Genomic DNA, 18,842 nt, shown 5'->3' with positions numbered 1-18,842 from the left:
ACTTAGCCTACAAGGAAGAAAAAAGGGCAAGTATAAAAAGAAAAGGGGCACTCATCAGAGGTGAGAAGTGGCACTCATCAAAGATGAAAAGGGGCACTTATAAGAAGGGAAAGGGGGTACTTATTGCAAAATAAACTGAGGGAACTTGTTCGGGAGTGAAATGGGCACCTGTCAGATTTGAAAAGGGGCAATTATATAGGTAAAGTGTGGTAAGAGGCACGTATAGGAATGTAGAACAGGCACCTATTTGAATTTTTTTTAAAGGGCATTTATCTGAAATAAAAGGGGGAACCTTTTATATGTACAAAGGGGTGCTTTGCCCCCTCCCCGGCTCCGCCGCCTCTGGGTCCATGGGCAAAGCCCAGAGAGAGTCCAGGGTCAGGCCACCGGAAGGCTCTTGGGTTTTTAGACCTTAAAACGCTTAGATTTTCTTCCATTTTGTCAAACCAGTTTTGCTGAAAATTCAGTTGATAAGGGCTCTTTATTCTATTTTGTTTCAGTAATACGTTGGCCTAATTATATCCTATACTTACCTTGACTTTGTTCGAGTTTCGATAGCCGGGCAGCCAGGCTAGTCTTTTCTCATAGGCCTAATTGATTTAATGAACAGTCGCTACGACAAGATAACATCCATTTCACTCCAAATCGTTTCAAAAGATCATGGGGTGACTTTGTCACGGAAGCTTTCGATTTTCGAAAAAGATAACCGTATTAGAAAACCCGTGTGGAAGATGAATGTCGTATTTATAACAAAAACTGTATCAGTTTAACCATTACCAATCATTGATTTTTGTTCTTCTTTGTCACCGATAATTTGGCGCCCCTTTAAAAAGTGGCGCCCGGGACACGCCCCCCCCCCCCCCCCCCCCGCTACGCTATTGAACCTTACGTCACTAAACAACATCATATTAGACTCAGATTATATGCAGTTATACTTCAAGGAATGACAGGCTTTAGTATCATCGAAATGAATGCAAGCATTTGGATATGACATAGGCCTAAATACGTTACAACACAGACTAATAGTATCCCTTATATTAGTTACTGTCAAATAAAGGGTTTAGTAGTGAAATAGACGGTATTTTCAAACATTTTGGGACATTTAGGAATGTTTTCCATCAGCTTCAAGTTAAGTCAAAATATTAGATGCACACTAATGGCATTAAGGTAAGTATAGCCATAACAAAGATCCCTTTCAAAAAGGAAATGTCTTTCATTCTATATCCTGATTATCATAGTACCGTGCTAAAATTTATTTAAAGCAAGTAATTTTATGAAACTTATCAGTTTCTTTATCTAGAAAAAGATATTTAAAGATAGAAATAACCTTACCATCATGATTTTGGACCTTCCATACATATTACATTCCGCAAAAAAAATGAATACACAAGAATGCGATTGATAACGCTCAAATTTATATCTAACTAATATGTAGGCCTATCTACAAAATGCAGAACTAGTATGATCATAATGAAAACATGTGTGCCACTTTAAGTAATCTTGATCTGAAATTATAACATTTGTGAATAAAAGATACCAGTACTCGAGTAGTCATAATGACTCAAACAATGAATCCTAAAATAATGAATGCATTTATTGATTCCCGTGGTAATGAACCAGCTTGTACACCATGCGCGTACACACACATGAAGGAAAAGGGTATTGCCATTGGAGGCCGACTCATTCAGGGTATACAAAACAACCACATTTTTGAAGAAAAAAAGGTGTTTAAATCACACATAGCTTATATTACGTTAAAAGGATACATAATTCACAAATCATACACACAAAAAGGAGCACGCAGATTACATTGTTAAATTGTTAATCTAGGAAAATGCCACAATCGTGTGCAGAAAACTTTTAGGGTAAGGTATACAATTTTTCATAGTCACTATTCATCTCTGATGAGTGCCCCTGTTACTTTTACACGTGCTTTCTTTTTTCTTCTGAGAAGTGCCCCTTTTCCTTCTCATAAACGACCTTTTTACACTTCAGAGTCTGATAAATGCCCGATAGGTGTGCCTTTAAAAATAATTGCCCCTTTTTCATTCTTATAAAAGCTCCTTTTCATCTCCAGCGAGTGCCCCTTTTCATCCAGTTTTGAGAAGTGCCCTATTTTCACCTCTGATAATTACCGTTTATTTCAACACGTGCTCCTTTTCTTTTCTAAAAAGTGTCTCTTTCCCTTCTCCGTTACATGCAGTGGCGGATCCAGGGGGCCGGGGGGGCCGGGGGGGGCCCGCCCCCCCCCCTGGCAAAAAAGAAGGGAAAAAAGGAAATAAAAGGGTAAAGATATCAAAGGTCTCAAGATATGCTCATCTGACTGTAATGAAATGCCTAAAACCCCTTGACTTCCGGTGGCTCTGCCCCCTGGGGCCCTAAGGCGGACGGCTGGATGCTAATCTGACGGTAATTATAATGCTTAAAACCCCTGAGCTTCTCCCCCTGGACCCCACGCCGATTCGTGACCTGCCAGTGTCACAAATAAGGTATAAAATTATGCTCATCTGACGATAAATTGATGTATAAACACCTGAGCTCATGAGGGCTCCGACCCTGGACCCCACGCCAATTCGTGTCCTGCCAGTGTTACAAATATGGAAAAAAATATGCTCATCTGACGATAATTATTTTAATGTATAAACCCCCTCCGCCCTCTGGACCCAACACTAATTTGTGTCCTGCTAGTGTCACAAATAAGGTATAAATATATGCTCATCTGACCGTTATTTATTGCCCCAAACCCCTGAGCTTCCGGGGGCTCTGCCCCTGGACCCCACGCCAATTCGTGACCTGCCAGTGTCACAAATAGGGTATAAAATCATGCTCATCTGACAGTAATTTATTGCCCAAAACCCCTGAGCTTATTAATTTAATGAGATTTAATGAGATAATGTAATGTATAAAACCCCTGAGCTTCTTGGGCTCCGCCCCCTAGACCCAACACCAATTTGTGTCCTGCCAGTGTCACAAATAGATACAAAAATATGCTCATCTGATCGTTATTTATTGCCCCAAACCCCTGAGCTTCTGGGAGCTCCGCCCCCCTGGCCCCAACACCAATTTGTGTCCTGCCAGTGTCGCAAATAAGGTATAAAAACATGCTCATCTGACCGTTGTTTATTGCCCAAAACCCCTGAGCTTCCGGGGGCTCCGCCCTCTGGACCCCACGCCAATTCGTGACCTGCCAGTGTAACAAATAAGGTATAAAATTACACTCAGCCGACGATAATTTGATTTATAAAACCCCCGAGTTTCTAAGGGTCCGCCCTGTGAAAAAACGTGTAAAACACGTTAATTTTACCTTCTTTTTGGAGATAGCCCCCCCCCCCTGGCGGTCAGGGGGGGGGGGGTGGGTGCGATTACATGTGCCCTTAAAAATGTAAAGCGACTGAGAGCAACTTTTTCTATAATCCCCCAAGCTCGCTGATATAATTATGTTACTTATTTTAGGTCTTTTCAGTATTTCATAATTAGATAATTCTAAAACCCCATCAAGATTGTTTTTTCCTCTTCTGAGATGTAGATTTTTTTCTCTGCAAGCAACATTTTCAATCTCGATAAATAGGCAAAAACAGAGATGACATACAAACGCCATTTTGAACATCCAAATTGCAATCCATCGACATCATGCAGTACCTTGTTTGGTAAATATTGGCGTGGAAAAAGGGAAATACGCCCGGACCAAGGGCGTATCGAGGGGGGGGGGGGGGGGGGTTAGGGGGTATTTTAGAGTTTCAAAGACAACCTTCATCTGTATTTTATCTATGCCCCCCCCCTCTAGAGGGTGGATGTTGAGGAAAAAAGTGCCCCCCCCCCCCCGTTGAGCAAAACAAAAATAGTGCTTACACAGGCTTTTAAATGGGCAATACATTTTCTCACCTTTGAAGCATTTGATTGGCTAGTGTTAATTTCGCCGGTAATCATTGCAGGTTGCCATAGGCAACATTAAATGTTATGCTTTGATATTACAGCAAGCGATGGAACACTCAACATAATACGTTATTGTTTCCTAAAGATTTCCTTCTTTATTAATAAGCAATACAAAATGTATAAATTATAGTACAGGATTTGCATATTTAGAAAAAAATACATTTCGATTAAATTATTGTTCAAAGAGAAAACTGAAGAAAGACAAAATTGTGATCACATCTGAAAATAAGCGTGGCCTTGCATGAAATATATCAACAAACTAAACATACCACATTTTAAATAACATTTTACAAATACTATTCATCTTTTAGTAAAAAAAAAAGTAATTAAAAAAAAAAAGAGAGTTAAATCTCCGTAGGCTATGGAAAGCAAGAAAATATGAATGGTGACAATGGAACATAAATGTTTACAATTATTTGACCTCAAATTATGATGATCTATAATTTTTGAGATGTAACACACTAGGAATCCAGTTCACAGAACTTATTTTCAAAATCAACTCATACTTCCTAATTTTGATTATTTAATTTTTTCTTTCTTTCAAGGATTCCTTTTTTTCCTTCTCGATGACAAGTTAAGAAAAAGTTCCAGTACTTTCATATGTCAAAATGTTATATCGTCATACTCCGCAAATTTCTTCATGGAACCTGTATATCTTTGACACAGGTGCGTACGTAGGGGGGGGGGGGTTTGGGGTTAACCCCCCCCCCCCCTTGAGTTTTTTAATGTGTATGGTTTGTGTATTTTTCTTTGGGGAAACCCCCCCTTTTGATTTTTGTTTGTTTTGTTTGTTTAATAAAAAAAATATTTAAAAAAAATTATGCCAATGGCCGACTTAAAAAAGGTGACCTTACCCCCCCCCCCCCACGGAACAAAATGTCAAATTTTCACATTTCCAAAAAAAAAGTGTCCTCTTACACCCCCCCCCCCCCCCGCTTATTCAGCGGCTGGCTGAGTCGATTTTAACCCCCCCCCCCACCCCCTTGAAAAAATCCTGTGTAGAAGGTGGCTAACTCCTGTTGACCAACTATACTCAGTAATTATTATAAACTAATAATAAGAAATTACACTGTACTCATCCAATGAGGGCAAACTCTTGTTGACATTTAACTACACAGACGAAATATGAGTTATTTATTCCCTTTTTAGGATAAACCCAGGTTGATTTGAAGAGTTTCATTCCCAAAGGAGCTAAATCCACTTTGGGTACTTCTGAGTAAATCGCCTTATTTTATTTCTCCACTTTCCCTTCAGCCATGTACCTTCATGCTGTTATATATGTTAAAGGTGTCAACCTGGACCAATAATATATGATTTAAAAAAATCTAGTTTTTTCTGATTTTTTATTAATTTTTAGATTTTTATTTTTCGTGGATTTAGCTCCTTTTGGAATGAAAAATGATATTGTACCTTAAAATTTGTGAAATTTTAGAAACCTTTCCTTTTAAATAATAACAGTGAAATCACATCTAAAAATACCTTTGGAAAAGAAAGTAAACAACATATCACTGTTTCATTCCAAAAGGAGCTAAATCCGTTTCATTCCAAAAGGAGCTAAAATCCATGTTTCATTCCAAAAGGAGCTAAATCCATAAATTTTAATAATTTAGTAAAAATCAGAAATAACTGGTAGATTTTTTTCTTATCACATAGTATTGGTCCAGGGCGACACCTTTAACATAAATAACAACATGAAGGTACATGGCTGAAGGAAAAATGGAGAAACAAAAAAGTTGATTTATCCAAAGTGGATTTAACTCCTTTTGGAATGAAACCAATTTGGATTTAGCTCCTTTTGGAATGAAACATGATATTGTAACTTAAAAATTTCATACTTCTTGGTGAAATTTTAGAATGTGATATAGTGCATTTTGTTCCCATGTAGGAAACCATTATTTTAAGACAAAAAACTCAGTTTTGGTAAAATATGGATTTAGCTCCTTTTGGAATCAAGCTCTTCATTTCCTTCTCATAAAAAAAAATGTATAGAAATAAGAGGGCAAGTCCTTGGTCATTTGGTGTCCCATACATATTGAAGAGTTCTGGACATGAATTCACAATAAATCTGTCGTTCTTCTTCGTATTTTGTCTGATCTAAGCTTCAGAATAATAAGATATACTCAAAGTTTAGATGGTAATGGTAATGTAATGGACAAAATACATCTAGCTCGGACTTTCCCAGGATTATAAACAAGTCTAGCAACCGTGTTGAGTTAACATGCACAAGAGCTCTAATGGGAAAATATATGGAAAGTGAAAAGAGAAAAGAAATGAAATGAATGAAAATTAGTGCCAGAAAATTATACTTTTACAACAGCAATGGCAAAGAGCTAAAAATGAACAAAAGAAGTAAATGCACAAAAGAATTCACCTTTTTTGGACCACAGTGTTTTTCCAAAAGAGATCATTTTTTATATGATTTTATTTCATTCAAAATACATATATAATCATATTATAATATAAATCAATTAAATAAGTATACCTTTAAAAAGAAACACCACAGAGTTGAAAAATCATTTCAAAATTGAAAAATGCTGGAGACTGCCATCTTAAGCTAGAGCTTGATGGTGGCCGCAGGAAAGGAAACTATACGGGCGACCAAAGGACCAAAAGACTTAGGCATGATTACAGGCTATCTCTCATCTTTACAAAACTACATTAAACGGAACAAAGTGCCAACAGAATTGTTGATGATATAAGGACCGTCATTCATGTGTGCTTTAATATTTATAATTTGTCCTTTGCAAAATTGGACTACTGTCAACAAGCAATGAACTTTCATGATTACATGGGACAAATCAAAATCGAGGTCGAAATCTGTAAGAGATATTCACACTATATAGTGTAAAGGAAAACATGATAAGATGAATACAGAACTCAACTCAATTTTTTTCAAGTAGGCCCCCAAAAGAAATTATGCAAGTGTGTGGACTTGTCTCTTTGCAAATCACTTTCTATTTCATTTTAATATGGCAAGATATTAACCTGCACTTGCTACTCTCCACCCAGGTGTCGAATGGGTACCCGGTAGGATGCGGCCGTCATTGTTGGTCAAACAGTTTTTGAGCGTCAAGTAACGCCTGGCAGGAATACTCCCCAGGGAGTGGAGATTGTGCACACATTGTGTCAGGCTAGCACTGAATCCAATGACCGGGGTAATAGTATATTTGTAAAGCGCTTAGAGACATTTGTATTATTAAGCGCTATATAAAAAATAAATATTATTATTATTATTATTAATAATACCTTTGAAACAGAAGTAATAATACCTTTGGAACAGAAGTAATATTTTACAGCTCATAAATACAAAGTACCAGCATGCAGATGAAACAGAATGATAAATTTTGAAAGTCCTGACCCAAGTTCAAAGTGTCTTAAAGAATGGTTCTGGGCCAGTATTCAATTCAATACTTGAATTTTGCCAGTATTTCAGTTGGCATCAAGCTTGGCTAGGTAAAATGGCTAACATCTTTTTCCAGATCACATATGAGTATTTTACTTTAGTAAGTCAACTTTAAGCTGAAGCACTTACTGATAGTCATGGTGTTGTTGCATACCGTAGCCAATAAACAATATAAGTCGGGTCAATTTATCAAAAGGTATCCTATTAGCTTAAAAGGTGTCACATGACACTCAACGAGCATGCAATATAACATTTTTTGCACGGTAACAAGCGTATAAAAGTGAATTAGACTTCGCACGTCTCTTCCCTGCGCATACCCATTGTTAGCATTGTCTTATCTGTACACATCTGACGCAAGAGGGCACGACTTCAATGGAGAAATGTATGAGATCACAAATACTTTCAATTTAATATACTAAATATTAAGTGCATTCCTTGTTTAATATAACATATATGAACAAATTTAGAATTCCCCTCATACCATTATATTTCAACTGTTGTTGGGTTTTATAATTTCATATATTGAAAGCCGGAACATGCAATATTTGTATAATCTGACGCAAATGCAGACTGAATGTATTTGAGAGGGCACAACTTCAATGGAGAAATGTATGAGATCACAAATATACTTTCACTGTAATATCCTAAATATTAAGTGCATTCCTTGTTTTAACATATATGACCATAATTATTTATACTTCCCCTCATACCATTATATTTCAACCTCCTTCTTGGTTTATATAATTTCATACATTGAAAGCCCAAACATGCAATATTTGTATAATCTAACATTAACACAATGCATTAATTTCCTTGTGTGCGAAGCTTACTATGACCTGCATTATCATATGAAATTTAATTCAGCACCACAAATTACCCTGCTACACAAATTTTTAGGTGGGGTGACGAGGTGGACCACAAAAATAAAAAAACAGAGCCCTTTTTTCCCCATGTCATCCCATGGTCAACATCACCATGAATATACAATGAGATATACATGTACATCAAAGCAGTTAAACAGACCAGGGGCCCGTGTCACAAAGCCCTTTTTCAATGACAAATGACAAAAATCACTGACAAATCTGCTGATAACCAATCAGAAGCAAGGATTTCAGTAGCTTTAACAAAGACTGTCATTTGTCACTGATGACAAGTTTTGTGAAACGCCCCCCAGGACATCACAGGATTGCTTGCTAACTAGGCAATGTATTATCAAGTTTCACTAAACACTGTAACTGAAACATGTAAGTAATTAGTAAATAACGGCATTGCTTTCCATTTTCATATAGTCTTTAACGATTGTTAAGGCACTCCATAGAGATATATAAGGCCATGATTTTGAGAAAAAAAGAACTGAGTGGAGGTATAAATGTGACTTTAGAAAAAGAAAAAAAAATCAGGTAGATGCCTTTGATTATGTGTCTCCTTGACTGCTGCTCATCTTTCAACCTATCACTTACTATTTCCCACAAATTGTCCCTTTCTTTTATTACGAACAAGCCAGAGGCAGCACTCATGGAGGAGGGGAGGGGGTGCTGAGGCACAGTGCCCCTACTATTTCAAGTATCCCCAAAGTGCCCCCTTTTCTTTCTAATAAGTGAACCTTAGCACTTTCTGATAAGTACCTTTTTTACATCAACAAGTGCCCCTTTTCCTTTGTAATAAATGCCCCTTACCCTTTCTTAATAAGTGCCCTTTCTCAGGTGCGGGCTGGTCCTTTTTTAAACCTCTGATAAGTGCCCCTTTTTCTTTCTAATAAGTGCTGTATTCCTTGTTAGTGCCCCATTTCCTTTATGTAAACTTGGTAAGGGTATGAATAATTTAGCTGTTAACTGTATATCAACTTGTCAAGTATCTTTTGTCATTTCTCTGTTTGGAGTCTCCCATGCCTGGTATTATCACCAAGTTTGACACGATCATTGCTCCAGCCTGTACTTTATGCAATCAGGTTTCAGGTCTTCAGAGATAAGATCAGGTATAGTGTTTGATCAAGGGTTGAAGGCAGGAATTTGATGAGTGTGGGTTGTTGAAAGCATAGCAAGTGTCGACGGAAGAAGTTTTGTAGAACCAGTGTGTTACATACAGGCAAGGACCCTGGCTACTACATAGGCCTAGAGTATCCTGAAGAATATTGGGTCCACTCATTCCATCTGCCTTCCTTTAAATGGAGTGTAGCTTGGCAAATACTGGTTATCTACGTCTTCTTTTGGACAACTGCATATTAACAGTAGTCAGCGACTTAATCTCTATATGGACGCTTCGGTTTCGCGTATGTTGAATGCATGTGATTGCTGCGGTTGCTTTGTCCGTGGTCGTATTATACCGGATTGGCCTGGAGTCAGGCCACTAGAAAGACATGTAGTCTCGTCATGCTACACTCCCTTAAACCTTCAGGTCTCACCAGAAGTTCCTTCAAACGTCACAACGCTAAGCAGTGCATCGTGCAGAATTCATGACCTTTGACATCGCCTCTATTCCATCCTCTGTGCCACGATGCCCCTGTATATGCCCGTGACATAGATAGCCAAGATAAGGACCACAAAGATGTCGTCAAAGAATCCAAAAAATCCAAAGACAGCCTCGGGAATGATGTCCAGAGGGGAGATAAGGTACAGGAGGGCCGCCGCGAAGCAGAAGACGATCCTCAGACGGAACATCCAGACGATCCCGTGGAGCGAGAAGAAGTCACGGGCCGTATGACGTAGCAGGGTTGGAAGATCATAGATGTAGTCCATAAACTAAAAACGGCAATGAGAGAAGAAGAAAAAAGGAAGTTGGGGATATGACCAACAAAAAAAATTATGATGTCTTTCAATGAACATTGGCTCATTCATAAAGGTGGCAAAGTTGGACCTGGGCCCCGTTGCACAAAACTTACCATTGATGGTAACTTTGTCTTCAATGGTAACTACCATGGAAACCTTGATTTTGAATTGGCTGTTGAGCCCTGTTACCATGGTACATGTAGTTGCCATTGATGGCAAAGTTACCATCAATGATAAGTTTTATGCAACGGGGCCCTGGTTTAACTAGTTCCACTGAGATCATTTTCAAGCTCTTTATTCTATACAAAATTAAATTACTATGACAAAATGAAATCAGTCAATAAATGAATATGAGAAAATGATGTGTCATATTTACACGATGTTCGTTTATTTATTTACAAACAGAATGATGGTAATTTGTACAGGATGAAAAGGTCGACTCTTGGCGATACATAAAACAGTGAAACAAATCTACCAATTTAGTTGTGGTTTAGACCTGGATTAGGAGAATACTTTTATTAGCCTCTGACTTCAACACAGGTACAACAAAAACATATGCAACATGAAAAGTCTTGCCGAGAGTCTATAGATAGTTACCCAGTGTATCACAAACTCATTATAAATAGTCATTTATTGTTTTACTCTTGACACTAATATTACTTATAACTATTTTTTAATAGTTTCATAATGTACATGTATATCGGTGTAGAACATGTATTTTTATAATTCATGTCATGTATTTATGTTATATTGACATTGTCATCGTAAATTTATATGTATCTTGGTTTCAATGGTGAATAAATTCAATTCAATCATCAGTCAGTTGCAACAGCTGGGCCCTGTTTCATAAAACTTGTTTTAAATAACAAATGCTAAATATCTAAGACAATTTGCTCTAAGCCAATCAGATGCCATGATTTCAGTAGCTTATAACAGTTACATGTAACTTGTTATTGATAACAAGTTTTATGAAACTGGGCTATGATCTATAATGATATATGTGTTTTGCCTGCAGTGTGTGTTGATGTGTCAGTTTGCATGTAAATGTATGAGGGCGGGTTTATGTTTGTTTTGATCAGTTTTACAATATTTGTTATTTAATTTGCTTGTACGTTTATTTTTGTACAGGTCCCCATTCTCACAAGCTTTGCTCATTTCGGGGTCCTTCCGATTTGCTGTTCATTTGTGATGTATTGTTAACTTTGAATTTTAATGAAAAATAAATGAATTGAATTGAATATTTTTATTTGTGATTTTCTCTATGAAGAATGAGGCAAATATAGGGTACTACAGGATGCAATTTTTGGCGTTTCAAAGCTTGCTCTTCTATGGTTTTTATCAAACTAATCTAAAACTTCTGCCAGAATCTTGAAAATCTCCTCCACCAACTCACCGGTCTGGGCTCTCCTGAGAATCTTCGATTATAGTCCCTGATTTCGGCCATAATTCTTCCCCCATCACCGCTATTCTGTTCATCTTCTTGGAAGACTGGTAGGATGATTGTTACCTGAAAGAAAGCACGACATGAATTCATGGGAAATAATACTGAAAATTATATTAATGAATGTCCATTGTCTTGTTGACATCCTTCACCATCTATGTCTGAACTCGGACAAACCAAAAACAACATCCACGTTGATACTAACTGACTTCAGCAAAGCGTTCGATCGCATCGATCAAAACATAGCTGTAAAAAAGCTTTTGTCTCTCAATGTGAATCCATCTCTTGTCTTGTGGATATCAGACTTCCTGATGGGTAGACGTCAGTGTGTGAGGTACAACACAGCCATATCTGAATGGACTGAAATCTCTGCCGGTGTTCCCCAAGGCACAAAACTCGGCCCAATTGTGTTTTTAGCCATCATCAATGATGCTTCCTTAGATATTGTCGATCCCGTTAGGAGGTACAAATATGTGGATGACCTCACTCTCCTGGAGTGTCGTGATCAAAGGAACGACTCCAACATCCAAGCAGCCGTAACATCTTTGAGAGATTGGTCACTACGCAATCAAATGAGACTTAACCCCCAGAAATGTATATCTATGGAAGTGTGCTTCATGAGAGATGCGCCTCCCCCTTCAAATGTTGTCCTTGGAGATGGAGTGATAGCGCAACAGCAGAGTGTAAAACTCCTTGGAGTGTTCATTCAGCAGAACCTCAAGTGGGACCAACATGTAAATGAGATGCTGAGGAAAGCAAATGGAAAACTCCATATGCTTCGACTACTGAAGCATCACAACGTCCCCACAAGTGATCTCCTGACCGTCTTCAACAGTTATATAAGACCAACGGTTGAATACGCCGTCCCTGTTTGGAATCCAGGCCTCACCAAGGAACACGCCCGAAAACTTGAGAACATCCAGAAAAGGGCACTGAAAATCATCCTTGGACGTGAATTCACACATTATGATGACGCTCTCACCCTGCTGAATATTTGTACCCTTGTTGATCGACGAAAACAGATCTGTCTTCAATTTGCTAAGGAGTTGAACAAACCAACAGGACCCTGCCATCACCTGATGCCTCAGGCACCGGAAACTGCCTTTCAAATGAGACTAAGAAAGAGAATGAAAGTCCCGCAAATGAAATTCAGAACAAACAGGCTCAGGGACAGCCCTATCCCATACTCAGTAAACATGTTAAATGAACTCTAAGTAAACATGTGAAGTGAACTCTAAATAAACATGTGAAATGAACTCTAAGTAAACGTAAACAAAATGTTGAATAATTTTTTCGCCTTCTTTTTCATGTAACTGACATGTAACTGTCAAAGGTCCCTTTAGCATGTTTAGTATCAGTATGTTTTGCGGTCGACACTCAGCCAGATTGTGCATTTGTGCATGCATGTGTGTGCACATGGGGGGGGGGGGGGGGGGGGATGAGTAATAGATACACTGTTATTTTCTGTGGAGGGAGGTTAACCAATATCCAGGCAATATGTTGTTCTTGTTTCTTTTTCTTTACTTTCCTTTCTTATTCTTCTTCCCCTTTTCTTATTCTCCTATTTTTATTCTTGTTCTCCTCCTTCTTTTTCTCCTGTTCCCTTTTCCCCTTCTTCTTCATCTTCTTCCTACACCTTTTTTTTTTTTTTTTTTTTTTACTTAACTTTCTTTACCGTATTTATCTATTAAAATTTAAACTCTAAACTTATATCCTACTACTCCACAGTATTATCATAATAACAATAATATCAATTTTTGAAACAGTCTGAATATATGCAATATGTTTTTGAATCTATATTTCCAAATGTATTTTAAACGTTTGTACAAATGTATTTATGTCATTTTTAAAAAGGAATATTTGTAAAATAATCGCAATTCGGCTATGCCGCAATGATGTTTTTTCATTAATAAACCAGTTATCTATCTATCTATCTATCTAACAGTATGAACAACAAGAATGATAATATCGTAATTTTAAAACTTCCTCATCTGAACTATTGTACTATAATTTGGGGCAATACTTTTAAATCAAACTTATCAAAATTGTTTATTTTACAAAAGAAAGCAGTTCGTCTGTTGACCAACTCTCATTATATGACTCCAAGCGCGCCACTTTTTGTTAAATATAAAATTATGCCTCTTTTCGAACTGATAAGATTTAATACCTGGATTTTTATGTATAAATATAATAAAGGCGCCCTTCCAGAAGTTTTTTCTAACATGTTTCAAACAAACTCAAAATTCCACACTCATTTAACTAGACAACATCAAGATTTACATAAACCCTTCTCTAGATTCAATTATGTTCGCAATTCAATTAGATTCACAGGGGTGTATGAATGGAATTTGTTAAGTAGTAACATTACAAATAGCACAACACTATCCAGATTTAAAGTATTGTGTAAGTTACGTTTATTCAGTTCTTTAAATAATCTCGATCTCTCTTCGTAGCTCTTTATCTTGTATTTTTCCTTCCTCTTATATCTTTGCTCCATTCTGTCGTGTGTTTGTGTGTGTGTGTGTGTGCGTGTGCTTGCTTGCTTGTTATGCGTGCGTGTGCATTTAAATTTATATTAATGTTATAATGTACTTGTATATAGGGTCCCGACTACAAGCAGTCTTGCTTCTCAGGGACCCTGACCATTATTACTTTTGTTTGTTGTTATTTGATATCATTCTTCTATTGTATTGTTGTTTTGTATATTTTGTTGTTTTAAATGGTCAATAAACGAAGGGACTTCCTTCATATTCAATGTAAAAAAAAAAAAAAAAAAAAAAAAATGATAATAATTATAATGATAATAATAACAACAGTAGTACCGTAATAATAATAATGAAATAATAATACTAATAACAAAAACAAACAAAAAGAGCCTCCAAAATATCCCTATTCATGGTTTAAATCCCCTCTGCAATAGTTTGGACAGGAGGGATTAGACCTCCCTGCATGGTCACTGACAGGTGGTTATCTCATCAAATCAGCTCTCAATTAACATAAGAAAAAGGGGACCATGGGGGACCAATGGTCACCGATTAGGCATTGTTTGCTATATGTATAGAAGGCGCAAGTAGCCAAAGTAGTGCAGTGGGGCTTTAACAAAATATTCATTAACTACATAAATAAACACTAGTTTGGTTCCATACTTACCATTTGTCTACACACAGGGCAGCTTATAGCACCAAGCCATGTACCGTGTCTCCAGTATGCAATTAAACAGTTACCTTGCAAAAAACAAGAAACACATCATATTGTGAAAATACAGAGTTGATCCTCAAGTCTTTAAAGGCAATACATCATTTGTACAACGTTCATTTGTATAAAAGCAGAAAATTAGAAGAAACATAATGGCGAAAGTTTGAAATAAATCCAACCATTAAAGGGTAATCCAACCTTGATAGACTACTATTAAATATCAAGAAAGCAAAGAAATAGAAAAGCAGGCTGATGAAACTTTGAATTAAATATGACTAAAAATAATCATAGTGATCTCATATTTCAAACATTCATAACTTTCTTATTAGTGGTCTGATTTATTTTATAGATTCGCTGTTCTGTTTATCTCTATTTTTCTGCTTTCATACAAATCAAACTCATTGCAAGGGTTGGATTGCCCTTAACTCTTAAGCTGCCACTCATACAATGCACCCAGTGCCACAGTGCTAATCCCTATTGTGCCAGCCACAAATCCCCTGTATGCCAAGTTAATTTTAGGGTTGGTTCAAGTGCGTGGTTTTTAAATCTTTACTATGTTTGATCCACTATAACTTCTCATTCCTATGTTATATAAACAAACATTGTACATAAAAGTTGTAGGAAATTTCACCCTCTTTCCATTGATACCAACATCATATCATGAATTTGTAATTTTGCGATAATCTGATGCAAGCGATGGTACTTTCAATAGCGCTGCAAAAGCACTCAGCATGGTGCAATGGGCATAAACAATAACTGTTATTACATATGCGTGCTAGTGTGAACAAAGCAGACAAGCGGTGGCTCGCTAGCATGAACATAGCAATCAATCGATAGCACGCTCGCGTGCACAAAGCACTATAACAATAGTGCGCTAGCAGTCTCATGGCAGGATATGAGTTAATAAGAAAGTTATGTATGTTTGAAATATGAGATCACTAAATCTATGCCAATCTCAAATTTGCAAATTGGTCAGTGTCTCAGTGGATTGTGACATAGTCATGGACAACTTTCCCGTTTGTTGTGTACAAAAAATATCATTAATATCTGTTTTTCTTCTAAGTGCCTTCTCCCTGGGGGAACTACTAAAAATGTTAGTCTTTTTTTGTGGGAAAATGGGAAAGTAGTCCAGCATTTTGTCGCAGTAACATTATCTTTTCAGCCAATTTCATATGAACATTGATTACAGCTTTAGAAAATTCATATCTTTGTTATTTTTTAACCCAATTTCGTTAAAATTTACACCAGTCTGCCTCTCTGATTTGTCTGCTTTCTTTTAGAGCAGTTGTCTATTAAGGTTGGATTTTTCTTTAATAGGATTACATATCTTTGTCTCTCTTTTTCCGTCAGTCTCTCCTTATCTCTCTTTATCTCTCTCTCTTTCTGTACTGTATCCGTGAAATAGTGATCACTGATCCTGCTTTTCTATCTATAGCTCTCTGTCTCTCTTTTCTTTTCTTCTTCTAATTTTCTTCCTTCTTCTTTCCTTACTTCCTTCGTTCCTTATGCTCCCTTCATCTTCTCATTCTTCTTTTCTTTATTTTTCTCCTTTTTCTCTTTTTCTCCTTCTCTTTGTGTTGGGGGGCAAATTATCCAAACAAATTTTCTATCATTAAACCATTGCTAGAACTTAAAAATGACAATTGCAATAGAATCTATAGAACCCAGAAACCTACCACAAAACACATGTCCACAGTTCGTCTCAGCTGCACATTCTTTCTCATCAAGGCAAATAGGGCAAGGTCGATCTCCGTTATATGGCTGGGCACTCATGCCATGCCGTCCATCGCTGCTCTGCCCCTCACCGTTTTGTTGACCGTTTGACTCCCCCGTAGCTTGCCCATTGGCTGATGCAGCATGGTCATCAGCATTGGGTCTGCCATAGCGGAGCTGGGTGCGTGTATGCTGGACATGGGCTTCACTCTCAGGGTGTATAGCCCCTGTCGCAATTGATCTTAACCTGGAAGTGAAAAGCATAAAAATAAACAAAACATAAATTCATAGTCAGCTACAGTCAGTAGGGTCTAAATGAGTTGATCAGTATATACCTTGCACGCACCTCCAAACTCCATCTTAGCTTTGCTTTTTCATCTATGGGGCTAGATCTGACTATGTCAATGTCAAGTCAGGGGTTCTGCAAGGCAGTGTTTTAGGACCCTGTTCCTGACTACTCCTTATATATATTAAGAAAATATTAACAGACTACGAGGTTAATATTTGTTTTATAATATCCCACATCGGCAATGTCTATTCAAAGTGAATTTTACATAATTAAAAGAACTAGGTTTTCGCTTGCGGTGTCCTCATTCTGCAGACAGTTTAGCTCCAGCATTTGACTTTTCCAACGCTTAAAATTAAGCGTCGTTGACTTGTACTAGTTTGGCCTTAACAAAAAAACTGACATTTTGCGTAACCTACTTTCAAGGGACAAGTGGGGCAGCAGCAAAAAAATACTGTACAAAAGTACTATCGCAGGGAGTTGATCATGTGACCTCGTTTAGACCAATCAGATTGCAAGATTCTCAGTATGCAGGATATTATAACAATGATTATCCAGGACCCGCTTTCTTCCCACGTCAGGTTGTTAGCAAATAACACTGTCACCTACGACACAGTATCCTCTCCTGCTGTTCAGAAAGATCTTCAGCACAATTTAGACCGGCTTGCTTGGGAGAGAAGTAGCTGATTTTCTTCTGTGGTCATGGCCTACTTCACTAGCGGTGTCGAACCGTCTAGCTTCATCTCATGAAAGACATGATTTACCCAAATCAAAAATCGACCACCACAACTCGGTCCCTACGTTACATTTCGTGCCCATGCAAAAATTACGGGTTTTTATGTATGCCCCACATAGTAAGGTATAAACAAGGCATTTTACCACCAAATTTGTGTATATCAGGGATTCAGTGCTTGCACTTTTATTTTTTTGGTAGCGACCAAGAAAGGTAAACAATCACAATGAATACAAAGCGGTTCCTACAACAAGTACTAGCTCCTCACCAGAAGGGGCGCGCGCTGGTCCAAGAATAAGGAGGATCGTTTTCGTAAACGCAGACTGATACGTCCTAAAAAATAAAGATCGTTCTGCATTTTCGCAGACGTTTCATATTTCTGATCGGTGCATTGGCGATGCAAAAGAAGAATTCCTTGATGATTGGCTTGATGAATTGTACTTTGACTTTGTACAGAGAGTTTCACATTATGAACGATAAATCCTCGGGAAATCAGACAACCCATATAAGTAGACGGTGAACTAGGGTTATTTTCTTACGCCGAATCCATTTTTCGCATTGACAGCGGGCGGTTCGGTATCCCGAAACCTGCAGACCGCCAACGAAAAAAAACGTCTGCGAAAATGCAGACGATCCTTATTTTTGAGGACGTATTTTGTCCAGGATTGACAATAGATTTCCAAATTAAATTTTCAGAGTAATTTTCCCAACATCCGTGATTTGAATTGATTGTATTTTACTGCTAGGTGATATCAAAATGATATCTCTTAATATCATAACCTAGCCCTGGCCCTTGACTTCAGGCTATCCCATACGTTCAAATTTGTGTAAGTACAAGTGAGCGGAACTATGCCATCGCCATCGCCCGAACCATCGGGGGTGAGTTTCATCCCGGTTGCCCGTAACTCCACCATACGTACCTGTTTCGATAGGCGACTAAAAAAGGCACTGCAACTACGATGATTAAACCAAGGATTTGAAAGAACTCATCCCCTATACCTTCAACAATCGTTCCTCTTTCAGGCTGGCTCATTTCTAATGTCATAGACACAAATGACAATATGAAACACAGGCGCCAAGCTAAGGCGCAGGTCAACGTCGTCTACGGGTGATAAATCGAGTTCCCTGTTTAATGATTGAGTGACGTGTCTATATATGACGTATCGATGACATCATCTATAAATATAATGCGGTGTTCAGGGAGATTCCCTTCACATCTTCCAGTCCATCGCATCATGCTTACATAACCTTGATCCCCCTCCCCCTTCCCCCACCAAAGCCTTAGACCGAAAGAAATTCAATACCAGTATATATAATATAAACACATGTAAAGGGCATCGTTATAGGGGGGGGGGGGGGGGGGGGGGGGTCGG

At 37.8% G+C, this 18,842-nt stretch overlaps 1 protein-coding gene across 1 annotated transcript; it reads right to left on the bottom strand.

The window, feature by feature from the left end:
- Positions 1 to 8,753: 8,753 nt before the first annotated feature.
- Positions 8,754 to 18,566, bottom strand: LOC115928660 (E3 ubiquitin-protein ligase RNF170-like). The gene is made up of 5 exons (XM_030996317.1): positions 18,390 to 18,566; positions 16,414 to 16,697; positions 14,693 to 14,766; positions 11,495 to 11,608; positions 8,754 to 10,074 (listed from the first exon to the last, which is right to left on the bottom strand). Exons 1-5 carry the CDS (start codon positions 18,512 to 18,514, stop codon positions 9,808 to 9,810), a joined length of 864 nt encoding a protein of 287 aa, XP_030852177.1. The 5' UTR covers positions 18,515 to 18,566; the 3' UTR covers positions 8,754 to 9,807.
- Positions 18,567 to 18,842: the final 276 nt, after the last annotated feature.

This window comes from Strongylocentrotus purpuratus, unplaced genomic scaffold (assembly GCF_000002235.5).
Source record: "Strongylocentrotus purpuratus isolate Spur 01 unplaced genomic scaffold, Spur_5.0 spur5_scaffold_3, whole genome shotgun sequence".
NCBI classification, from domain to species: domain Eukaryota; kingdom Metazoa; phylum Echinodermata; class Echinoidea; order Camarodonta; family Strongylocentrotidae; genus Strongylocentrotus; species Strongylocentrotus purpuratus.
The sequence above is the reverse complement of the archived record's forward strand: the minus strand, read 5'-3'. Positions and strand labels throughout refer to the sequence as shown.

Coding starts and splice junctions, on each gene's coding strand:
- LOC115928660 (XM_030996317.1), bottom strand. CDS start 18,514: ATGACATTAGAAATGAGCCAGCCTGAAAGAGGAACGATTGTTGAAGGT. Junction 16,698..18,389: donor TTAGTCGCCTATCGAAACAG/GTACGTATGGTG, acceptor TTTCACTTCCAG/GTTAAGATCAATTGCGACAG. Junction 10,075..11,494: donor TCTCAGGAGAGCCCAGACCG/GTGAGTTGGTGG, acceptor TGCCGTTTTTAG/TTTATGGACTACATCTATGA.